General features: G+C 43.0%; 1 protein-coding gene across 1 annotated transcript in view; it reads right to left on the bottom strand.

Annotated features, from left to right (window-relative positions):
- The window catches only part of LOC141126762 (transient receptor potential cation channel subfamily M member 2-like), a 216,994-nt gene that overhangs the window by 79,634 nt on the left and 124,531 nt on the right, over nt 1–12,829 (bottom strand). Inside the window, exon 22 of the mRNA XM_073612743.1 lies at nt 2,216–2,397. Within this exon, the coding sequence (XP_073468844.1) occupies nt 2,216–2,397 (182 nt within the window). The remainder of the gene's footprint in view (nt 1–2,215; nt 2,398–12,829) is intronic.

The following is a 12,829-nucleotide window of genomic DNA, read 5'->3' as shown; positions in this document are numbered from 1 at the left end:
GTGAATCATGCCATTCTAAAATCCTCACACATGTTGCAACATTACTTTCATTCAGGATTAAATTTAAACAAATGGGAACATTTTGAAAGATGGATCATTTGTAAATAGTATCTATTATTAACTTCCTTTGGCTTGGAAAAATTGTAGCAAGTTCGTCTTTCTTCCTGCTGACACTCACTGAATTATAAACAGGGGTGGGAAGCAGGGCTGCTGTTAGAAACCACAGGGCTCCATACAGCCAACCTGACAGGGCTATCGCCCCTCCCCCAAATAAACACAGTTTACTATGCTTCAGTTATGAATGAACACAGAGAGTGACTGGTACCAATCACTCGTTGTGTTCATTCAGAAAAGGAAGTAGCTGGTAAATATCACATATTTACTGGACCCTTTCCCCACTCTTCATCCTGAAGGATCCTTTTGTATGCTTGCAACTGCCAGCGAGAAGGATAGAAGGGAAGCCAGCATCACTGTGGGGGCAGGGGGGCCTGGGGCAAGGGGTAAGTGTATGGTGCACAGGGAGGGTGATCAGTGCAGTGGGGGGCAATTACTGGAACCAATCCCCTGTATGGCTCTCTCTGCAGCAGCTGAAAGCCGGCAGGAGGGAGAGAATATGCTAGCTTTCAGCTGCTGCAGAGACAGCCATACAGGGGATCGGTTCCAGTAATTGCCCCCCTGCCATGTCAATCACTCTCCCTACCCACATCCGATTCACCCTGCTGCCTGGGCCCCCCCACTGGCCTGGGCCCTGTACAGCACTGGTGGACTGGTGGTACCCCCTTATCCACAGCCTTTTTGGGAAGTGCTGGGATAGGACAACAGGCAGCCATGGTACACAGAATAAGACAAAGTAACAGGCTTGAGTAAGCAAGACGTAATCATGGTGCTGAGCAAGGACAAGATGTGATTATGATACTGAGATATGACAAGATGCGATCATTGTGCTCAGATAGGGCAAGATACAGTCATGGTACTCAGATAGGAGATGTGCTCATTATGGTTGGACAGGAAAAGATATGGTTATAAGTCCTGGGTAGACAAGAAGTGGTCATGATTTCCAGATAGGACAAGGTACGGACATGTTGCTTTGATGGGTTAAACAAATTCATAGTGCTGGGAGGGGGCAAGATGTGGTCCTTTGGAAAGAAAAAAAAATGCAGTCACGGTGCTTGGATAAGACAAGACACATTCATGTTGCTTGGGTATGAAAGAAACCAGGGAACTTGAATAGGACAAGCTGCAGTAAAAAAAAAAAAAAAAAAAAAAAAAGCACAAAAACCTGAATAGAATATAAAAAAATATTTAATGTGCCCAGTCAGGTTTACTTAAATGTTATCGAAATTGTACCTGAGAACCTTAAAACAATTAACTTACATTTCCTTTTTTGTAATCTACAGATGTCTTTGAAGAGAGAAATGGTATTTCCCTCCTTGACAATGCAATCTTACTAAACATCTCTGGTTCGAGATTTCTGGCAACTTTACTCTGTGCCTTTATCTCTTACTATGAAATACTGGACACCTCAACTGTACATTTCCTATTCAATACCATAAAGGAGCAGTCCTCTCAAAAATGAGAGGTGAAACCTGGTGGGCAGAGTCAGCCCTCAACTAAAATTCCCAACTCTGTTTCTATTCACTTGGAAATTTTGGGTTTTTCCACCCACCCTTGTGTGTTCCAGCACCCCTGTTAAATTCTCCAAAATATAAAATAAAGATAAAATCCAACAGGAATGGTGGGAGTCCATTTTTATAGACATAGAAGGTGTACAGAGTGACCCAGGAACTCATCAAAGAGATCTCACCAACATAGGCTCCGAGAGGTAAAAGACACCAAAAAAGACATCTACCAAACATTAGAATACTGATTTTGGGTCAACATACACTTTAACGGAAAGTAACTTGATAGAAGCTATATGCTGTTTTCATTTTCAATTTTGAGATGGATAGGAGGAAATTAGGGAAAGGAAGAGATAAAAAAAAGACAGAAGTTAGCTGGGGGAAATGCCAAAAGCTCCAGGAGTCCAGAATAGCATTTATGCAGCATCATGCAATTTTAGCTTCTTATAGCAAGTTTAATGCGCCTGATTTATTCTGAAACATCTGGTCATCCCAAACCATATCTCACAAGGTAGGAGCACAATGGCAAAGGCCTTAGTGGTTAGGTCATGGGCCAGTATCATCAGCACTTGGTGCTCCCAGGGAGTCACACTTACTTAGAACTTTGTGGCCATGGGCCGGAATTCCACAAATTGCGTGTTTCACAAGATCATGTAAGTGAGTGAGTAGGATGAATGGAGGAGGAGCCGCGGGACGCTCATTATATTCTTTAATGAGACCAAATCGGTGGAATTTCCAGACTTGATCCGTGTGACTTTCCACATCTGCGAATGTGTAACTGTCAGACAGGAAAGAACATGTGGTTACCCTCAGCATTATAACATGCACACGTTTATAACATTTACGCAGATTCAGCTCATTAAACAAGTTGTATTATTTAAAGTTATATTAAAGGGTCAGCTTTAAAAAAAATAAAATAAATAACAAACATGTTATACTTACCTGCTCTGTGCAGTGTATTCTGTGAAAGACAATCCCTTTGCATCAACTGAGCATGCGCCAGTTTGAGGCAAAAATCAATCCAAGCGCAGAGCTGCTGCGGTTGAAAAGGTGGTATTGTCCTTATGAGTGGGGTATTAAGCATAGTGAACCAGAAAACTGGATGTCTTTGATTGGATTCCTGTTTGGTGAAAAGGTAAAGAGGCAAGTTTCCCCATCGGTGTTACCACGGCGTGGGGCCATCCACCTGGTGCTTGATGCTGGTGCTGCTATACAGATCCTGGTTATATAATTGTTTTATCTCTTCTTCTGGTAAGGAGATTGAATTTACACCGTGGTGTGGTGTGCTGCAATCTCACACTGAAGCAGGTGCTGGGTCTCATCTCTTCCTTTCACTAAATTCTTATGGACTGCCTTTTATTTGTTTTCTAGCGCTGCATAAGGACTTTTCATTTTTTTGCACAGAGCAGCCTCGACTCTCTTCTAGGGTCCCTCACCAGTGCTCCTGGCTCCTCCCGCATAAGACACATAGAGCCAAGGCTCACCCCCCCCCATGCTCTCTCCTCATTGGCTCACTGGCTGTAATTGACAGCGGTGGGAGCCTATGAGGAGACGGTGTCCCGGGACAGCCGAGGCTCTCGTGCACATCGCTAGATTGACAGGGAGCTCAGGTGAATATTGGGGGAGCAGCACACAGAAGGTTTCTTTTAGTTATTATCTTGAGAAGTTTTTCTCAACCTTTTTAACTCAAAGGAGCCCTTGAAATAATTTCTAGATCATAGGGAACCCCTGCTAGAATTAATACCTCATGGGTCAGTGGGAAGAATGCCTCTTACATTTATGGTCAGTGGAAAAAATGCCTCCTTTACAGTGGTGGTAAGAACATTATGGCAAGCTAAAAAGATCTAGCAAGTAGTGCTGGGCCCAGAATCAGGCACCACCAGCTGGGAGGTCAATCAGTTAAAGGATTCAAGGAACCCCTAACAACTTCTGGAGGAACTCTGGTTGCGAATGGCTGATTTAGAGCATTTAGAGATAAGACTTGAAGCCTAGCTCTGGGCAAAAAAAAGTTCTTCCATGCAGTGGGGCTGTGCTCACACTGCATGGACTAACTGCTCATTTTGTCCAGGGGCGACCAGAAACCTTTTACTCACTCAATCCTCCACTCCAGAGGCAAATGGTGCTCCCCACGACCTGACGGTGGACTGTTCCTAACATCCTCACATACAGAGCAGGTCTATGGGCTTGATAACATCAGGAACAGTGCACTGCACAAGACGGCTAGACTTCATGGCGGCAGGAGCCACAGGAACCGGTCTTGTACGGGGAGAATTGGAGGGTTAGGTAAATATATCTCACTTCTTCAATCCCCTAGGCCAGTGATGAAGAACCTTGGCACCCCAGATGTTTTGGAACTACATTTCCCATGATTCTACACTGCAGAGTGCATGAACATCATGGGAAATGTAGTTCCAAAACATCTGGGGTGGCAAGGTTCGCCATCACTGCCCTAGGCAAAAATGAGCAGTTAACATTTGCGGTGCTGACATAGCCCCACTACAAGGGAAAACTTTTTTTTTTTTTGCACGGAGTGGGGCTTTAATGATTTTGAAATATCATTTTAATGACAAAAAGGAAAAATGGTGCAGAAAATTATTTACAGAAAATATATTACATGATACAGTTTTAATAAGGCAACAGCAAAATACTGTAAATGAGAATAAATAAAATACTTAAGAAAGGATTTGCTTGGTCTGTAGCTCCAATTCAGTGTAGCTGCTGCATAGTGTGACCTAGGGTGTCAATGTAGCACAACCTAGGGTGTCAATATTACATAGTTACATGGTTGGTGAGGTTGAAAAAAGACACAAGTCCATCACGTCCAACCTGTTTGTGTGCTTTTATGTCAGTATTACATTGTATATCCCTGTATGTTGTGGTCGTTCAGGTGCTTATCTAATAGTTTTTTTTAAACTATCAATGCCCCCCGCTGAGACCACCATTCGTGGAAGGGAATTCCACATCCTTGCCGCTCTTACAGTAAAGAACCCTCTACGCGGTTTAAGGTTTAACCACTTCTCTTCTAATTTTAGTGAATGGCCGTGTGTCTTTTTAAACTCCCTTTCGCGGAACAGTTTTATCTCTATTGTGGGGTCACCTGTATGGTATTTGTACATTGAAATCATATCCCCTCTCAAGCGTCTCTTCTCCAGAGAGAATAAGTTCAGTGCTTGCAGTCTTTCTCCAAAGCTGAGATCCTCCAGTCCCTTGATTAGCTTTGTTGCCCTTCTTTGTACTCGCTCCATTTCCAGTACATTTTTCCTGAGGACTGGTGCCCAGAACTGGACAGCATACTCTAGGTGCAGCCGGACCAGAGTCTTGTAGAGCAGGAGAATTATTGTTTTATCTCTGGAGTTAATCCCCTTTTTAATGCATGCCAATATTCTGTTGGTTTTGCTTGCAGCAGCTTGGCATTGCTGAGCCTATCATCTACTAGGACCCCCAGGTCCTTTTCCATCATAGATTCACCCCGAGGTTCACCCCTTAGTGAGTAGATTGAATTCATGTTTTTGCCACCCATATGTATTATTTTACATTTTTCTACATTAAACCTCATTTGCCATGTAGTTGCCCACCCCATTAATTTGTTCAGATCTTCTTGCAAGGTTTCCAAATCCTGCAGAGAAATTATTGCTCTGCTTAGCTTAGTATCGTCTGCAAATACTGATATTGAGCTGTTTATCCCATCCTCCAAATCGTTTATAAATGAATTAAAAAGGATTGTTCCCAGGGCAGAACCCTGGGGGACCCCACTTTTCACACCCGACCATTCTAAGTACTGCCCATTTATCACTACCCTCTGAACTCACCCCTGTAGTAAGTTTTCAGTCCATGTACTCACCCTATGGTCCATGCCCACAGACCTTATTTTGTACAGTAAACATTTATGGGGAACTGTATCAAATGCCTTTGAAAAATCCAGATACACCACGTCTACGGGCCTTCCTTTATCTAGATGGCAACTCACCTCCTCATAGAATGATAATAAATTGGTTTTGCAAGAAGGATTCTTCATGAATCCATGCTGATTACTGCTAATGATATCGTTTTCATCACTAAAATCTTGTATATAGTCCATTATCATCCACTCCAAGAGCTTGCAAACTATTGATGTTATGCCATGCACACACGGGCGGACTTTCCGACCGGACTGGTCCAATGGACCGAATCCGGCAGACAATCCGACCGTGTGTGGGCTGCATCAGACTTCCGACGGACCATTTCGGTCGGAAATCCGACGGACTTCAGATTTGAAACCTGCTTCAAATCTTTACGTCGTAACTCCGCCGGACTCAGTTCCTAACGGAAAGCCTGTTCATCTGTATGCTGTTTTGATGGATGAACAATTGGCTGCTCAGCTGTTCCATGGCCAGGTGTGTGTTATTCCTCCATTATCCCATTTACAAGGAACAGATAAAAGGTCCAGAGTTCATTTCAAGTGTGCTATTTGCTTTTGGAATCTGTTGCTGTGAACTCTCAATATGAGATCCAAAGAGCTGAAACTATCAGTGAAGCCATCATTAGGCTGAAAAAACAAAACAAACCCATCAGAGAGATAGCAAAAACATTAGGCGTGGCCAAATCAACTGTTTGGAACATCCTTAAAAAGAAAGAACGCACCGGTGAGCTCAGCAACACCAAAAGACCTGGAAGACCACGGAAAACAACTGTGGTGGATGACCGAAGAATTCTTTCCCTGGTGAAGAAAACACCCTTCACAACAGTTGGCCAGATCAAGAACACTCTCCAGGAAGTAGGTGTATGTGTGTCAAAGTCAACAATCAAGAGAAGACTTCACCAGTGTGAATACAAAGGGTTCATCACAAGATGTAAACCATTGGTGAGCCTCAAAAACAGGAAGGTCAGATTACAGTTTGCCAAACAACATCTAAAAAAGCCTTCACAGTTCTAGAACAACATCCTATGAACAGATGAGACCAAGATCAACTTGTATCAGAGTGATGGGAAGAGAAGAGTATGGAGAAGGAAAGGATTTGCTCATGATCCAAAGCATACCACCTCATCAATGAAGCATGGTGGTGGTAGTGTCATGGCGTGGGCATGTATGGCTGCCAATGGAACTGGTTCTCTTGTATTTATTGATGATGCGACTGCTGACAAAAGCAGCAGGATGAATTCTGAAGTGTTTCATGCAATATTATCTACTCATATTCAGCAAAATGCTTCAGAACTCATTGGACGGCGCTTCACGGTGCAGATGGACAATGACCCGAAGCATACTGCAAAAGCAACCAAAGAGTTTTTTTAAGGGAAAGAAGTGGAATGTTATTCAATGGCCAAGTCAATCACCTGGCATTGGTGAACAAGCCACAAAGTTTTGAATGATTGTATACTATCTCTTTATTGGGTGTTCTGAGGTTGCAAATAGGACTTGTTACTATACTTACCTCGGGTTTAGGTGGTTTAGTCAACCTACCACTAATGCCTCCAATACTACCCTCCGGAATTTGTTCCACACTGGCTATCTCTACATCTGGACCCTCCCCCCCCCCCGTCACCTAGTTTAAAAGCCCCCTCTAACTTATCGGCCATCTTCTTTCCCAGCCAAGCTGCACCCTCCCCATTTAGGTGCAGTCTGTCTCTGCTAAAAAGCCGGTAACTGATTGAGAAGTAAGCCCAGTTCTCCAGGAATCCAAACCCCTCCTTTCTACACCAGCTCCTCAGCCACTTGTTTACTTCCCTAATCCCCGCTGCCTATAAGGTGTGGATTGAGGTACCGGTAGTATTTCTGAGAAAACTACCTTGGAAATCCTGTTCCTCAATTTAGCTCCTACGTCCCTAAAATATTTTTGTAGGACACTCCATCTTCCTCTGACTTTGTCATTGGTGCCAACGTGCACCATGACAGCTGAGTCTTCCTCAGCTCCTCCCAGTAATCTGTCCACCAGATCCATGATGTGCCGATCCCGAGCACCTGGTAGACAACATACAGTTCGGCGTTTCATGTCTTTGTGACAGATTGCCCTCTCTGTCCTTCTGAGAAATGAGCTCCCTACCACCAGAATCTGTCTATCCTTTCCCTTGGCTTTACCCCCAACCTCACTGGAGGAGTTATTCCCCTGGCAGCTAGGGGCATCACTCCGCTCCAGCAATGCCGGTTCCTGACTGGTTTCACAAATGTCACGCAACGGGGGTTCGGGGGTTACTTATTGGGATGTTCTAGCCCAGGGTCGGTCTCCCTGACTCTTTCCCCTCTACCCTTCCTGACTGTCACCCATCTACACTGCTCTGGTGCCTGCACCTCTTTGTCTCCACCCGCCATTGTGCTGGCCCCTGCCGTCACCTGCCGGGACCATCCCAACTCTCCTTTAATATGGAGAGTCTTCTCAGTGTTGACAGCTGTTCCCTAGATGTAGCACAGTCTGATTCAGGGTGTCAAGTCATTGGCCCTCAGAATGACTCTTGTGCTTGACTCTTGATGGAGCAGGAGATGGACAAGCTGTAGTTAACCAACTTTTATTGGCCTCTGAGGAATGTGGTTGCAGAAATGACATAACCAATGAAAGGGTCTGAGGAGTGACTGAGCGGGTGTCAAAATGTTTATGATTGTACACTGGCCACTCCCTCAGATACAGTTTGCTAAATACATCTACAGTGCATCAGGAAAGTATTCACAGCACTTCACTTTTTCCACATTTTGTTATGTTACAGCCTTATTCCAAAATGGATTAAATTAATTATTTTCCTCAAAATTCCACAAACAATACCCCATAATGACAACGTGAAAGAAGTTTGTTTGAAATCTTTGCAAATGTATTAAAAATAAAAAATGAAAAAAATCCCATGTACATAAGTATCACAGCCTTCGCTCAATACTTTGTTGAAGCACCTTTGGCTTCAACAAACCTTTGGCAGCAGCTACAGCCTCATTTCTTTTTGAGAATGATGCTACAAGCTTGGCACACCTATTTTTGGGCAGTTTCTCCCATTCTCCTTTGCAGGACCTATCAAGCTCCATCAGGTTGGATGGGGAGCGTCAGCGCACAGCCATTTTCAGATCTCTCCAGAGACATTCAATCGTGTTTAAGTCTGAGCTGTGGCTGGGCCATTCAAGGACATTCACAGAGTTGTCCCGTAGCCACTCCCTTGTTATCTTGGCTGTGTGCTTAGGGTCGTTGCCCTGTTGGAAGATGAACCTTCGCCCCAATCTGAGGTACAGAGAGCACTGGAGCAGGTTTTCATCAAGGATTTCTCTGTACATTGCTGCATTCATCTTTCCCTTGATCCTGACTAGTCTGCCAGACCCTGTCACTGAAAAACATCCCCACAGCATGATGGTATTGGCCAGGTGATGAGAGGTGCCTGGTTTCCTCCAGACAGGATGATTGCCTTTCAGGCCAAAGAGTTCAATCTTTGTTCCATCAGACCAGAGAATTTTGTTTCTCATGGTCTGAGAGTCCTTCAGGTGGCTTTTGGCATTCTCCAGGTGGGCTGTCATGTGCCTTTTACTGAGGAGTGTCTGGCCACTCTACCATACAGGCCTGATTGGTGGAATGCTGCAGAGATGGTTGTTCTTCTGAAAGGTTCTTCTCTCTCCACAGAGAAACACCGGAGCTCTGTCAGAGTGACCATCGGGTTCTTGGTAACCTCCCTGACTAAGGCCCTTCTCCCCCGATCGCTCAGTCCGCTCTAGGAAGAATCCTGGCGGCTCCAAACTTCTTCCATTTACGGATGATGGAGGCCACTGTGCTCATTGGGACCTTCACTGCTGCAGACATTTTTCTGTACCCTTCCCCAGATCTGTGCCTCAATCTACAATTCCTTGGACTTCATGGCTTGGTTTGTGCTCTGACATACACTGTTAACTGTAGGACCTTATATAGACAGGCAGGTGTGTGCCTTTCCAAATCATGTCCAATCAACTGAATTTACCACAGGTGGACTCCAATCAAGTTGTAGAAACATCTCAAGGATGAACAGTGGAAACAGGAGGCACCTGAGCTCAATTTTGAGTGTTATGACAAAGGCTGTGAATACTTATGTACATGTGATTTTTTTGGTTTTTTTTGTAATAAATTTTCAAAGATTTCAAACAAATTTCTTTCACGTTGTCATTATGGGATATTGTTTAACCACTTCCTTCCCCGTCCATAGTCAAATGACGTCCGCAGGAGGTACCTCCCATCCTGGGCGGGCGTCATATGACGTCCTTGGCTTCCCGGCCCTCTAGTGGGTGTGCACGCTCGGAGCCGATGCACGTGCCCGGCGGCCACGGTGTCTACCGGGCATCCGTGACTGCCGGTAACAGAGCAGGGAGAGAGGAGACCGATCGTGTGTTCCCAGTACAGAGGAACACCGATCGGTCTCCTCCCCTTGTGAGTCCCCTCCCCCTACAATTAGAATCACTCCCTAGGTAACAAAGTTTACCCCTTGATCGCCCCCTAGTGTTAACCCCTTCCCTGCCAGTGACATTTACAGTAATCAGTGCATTTTTATAGCACTGATCGCAGTATAAATGTGAATGGTCCCAAAATAGTGTCAAAAGTGTCCGATATGTGTGCTGCAATATCACAGTCATGATAAAAATCGCAGATCACTGCCTAGTAAAAAAAAAATATAAAAAAATAAAAATGCTATAAATCTATCCCCTATTTTGTAGACGCTATAACTTTTGCGCAAACCAATCAATATACGCTTATTGCAATTTTTTTTACCAAAAATATGTAGAAGAATACATATCGGCCTGAGGAACTGAGGAAAATTTTTTTTTTTAAATTGGGATATTTATTATAGCAAAAAGTAAAAAAAAATTGTCTTTTTTTCAAACTTGTCTCTCTTCTCTTGTTTATAGTGCAAGAAACAAAAAACGCAGAGGTGATGGAATACAACCAAAAGAAAAGCTCTATTTGTGGGGAAAAAAATGATAAAAATGTAATTTGGGTACAGTGTTGCATGACCGTGCAATTGTCATTCAAAGTGCGACAGCACAGAAAACTGGAAATTGGCCTGGGCAGGAAGGAAGTAAAAATGCCCTGTATTGAAGTGGTTAAAGACTTTTGAGGAAAATAATGAATTGATTCCATTTTGGAATAAGGCTGTAACATAACAAAATGGGATAAAAGTGAAGCGCTGTGAATACTTTACAGATGCACTGTATTTTTTTACATGCCCACAGGACTATGGTTTATGATTATGTCTACAGGTTAGAGTCTGGTGACCAAGATTTTAAACTACAGAACAGAATTTTTAGAAATATAAAATATTGGGACTTTATATGAGACGACTATGAAAAATTCATATGTCTCCATCCCTGTATCATATGAAGAACGTGACGTTGGTGGGGTCATGTGGCGGTATGGCGGGTATTTATACCACACCCTTATGCAAGCATATACTTTGGTTTTTCCTTGCACTCTGATGGCATCATGCACAATTCTGGACTACTGTTCATATTTCTAACGAAGGGTAATTAATTGATTAATTAATAATTAAATTTCTATCCATAAAGGGATGTTATGTGGCATTTTCTGTCTTAATCACTTATCATATTGTGAGCCCCTCACCTCTTTCTACTTTACACTTGAGGTTTTGGTTTTCATTTCTCCTATATCTGGCCATGGCTTTCATATTTTCCCCAATTATCAGTTGTGTAGTCACAACCCTAACCCCTGTAGTCATATCCCTCCTGATACTCACTTTCTGCTGTGTATTTGCCGCTGTGCTGCCGCAGTTACCACCACCTCAATTCCCGGAGCTGATGTTTATATAGTGCCTCCAGTCATAAATATCATCACCTACGTTTTTGAATCTTTTAGCCTACTCATAGGTAAGAGTGTTGGGATTAATGTACTGTTCCCCCTCTTCCTGCTAATCTATCTACTTCATTATTTGGCATTTATATCTTATTTCAGACATACCTAACTTGCATTGGCTCCTGACGAGTGGAGGTCATCCACGAAACGCGTAGGGCTTTCTACTGATGCATTGTCACAGCCATTATGTCTTTACTATGAGACTACTTTTGAAAAATTCTGAATCAATTTTTACATTTTTACGTGTAATACTATCATGTAATGTTCGTATGCAAGTTTGGGTTCACATTCAATATAATTTTTTTATATATCATGAATTACGTGGAAGTATCTATGTGTATACATATGTATTACTTGTATGCTATTTATTATTATATTATTTTTTACTGCCCTATATGCTTGCCCATATTTACCATTAAATATGTTAGTGTACACTAATTGATTTGTTTGATTCTGGTGGTGTGCCTTATACAAAGTCCCAATACCCCCCCCCCTCCCTTTTTCCTTCATATGATACAGAACAGAATTAACTTTTGAATGTATCTAAATATGATGTGTTTCAGATGCCTATGTTTCTCAGGACATTGAATGTGTCTAATTGCCTCCTGCACCTCATAATATAGGAGTAGTTGGTCTTAAAATTATAGTAATTATTTGATAAATGCAGATGGATACTGCTTGCTTATTAACATAATTGGGTCATCCCAGTAGTTATGAATGATGTATACATTTTACTGCTTTCTAAGGGGTTAAACGTCTGCCCCACATGTCACTTTAACCTTTTTGACGCAATACTTGATCTAAATAAATTTGCACGCTCTCTTACTTTGCACAAACATTACTTTGGTGACGTTGAAGATACTAGCGGTTATAGTACAACTTCAGAGCAGGAGGATTTTAAAACCAATTTCATTGATCAATGTAACTTATGTGCTCTGGCTGGTTTAGCTCTGGAGTCCCCCTTGGATGAGGAGGAGGAGCAGGGATCTATGGTCCCCGTGTCCTTCAAACATCGGTCAGACGTCTACCCCATTCAAACTAGGGGTAAGGAGATGGACAGATTTAAAAAAATGGTGAAGCAGGAACTGACCAGACTGGCCTTGGTGACATGGTCCTGGACGATAACCTTAGCACCCGTGAAAGACAGTCACTGAGACAGCTCAGTGAGGATGGTGCAATTGTTATTAAAAATTCTGATAAGGGGGGTATGGTTGTCATCCAGGATACTGATACATACAAATGTGAGGCTCTTATGCAGCTTTCGGATAATAACACATATCTCAGGTTGAAGAGGGGTCCCACTAGTGATTATAGAACTGTATTTACCACGCTTGTACAAAAGGATGTTGGATGAGGTATTTTATCTAAGCGTGAAGGGAAATTATTAACTCCTGAAGCGCCTATTATCCCAGTGTTTTATCATCTGCCTAAAACCGG

The sequence above is a fragment of the Aquarana catesbeiana genome, linkage group LG02 (genome assembly GCF_042186555.1).
Source record: "Aquarana catesbeiana isolate 2022-GZ linkage group LG02, ASM4218655v1, whole genome shotgun sequence".
Lineage (NCBI taxonomy): Eukaryota > Metazoa > Chordata > Amphibia > Anura > Ranidae > Aquarana > Aquarana catesbeiana.
This window is presented reverse-complemented; position numbering and strand designations above follow the sequence as displayed.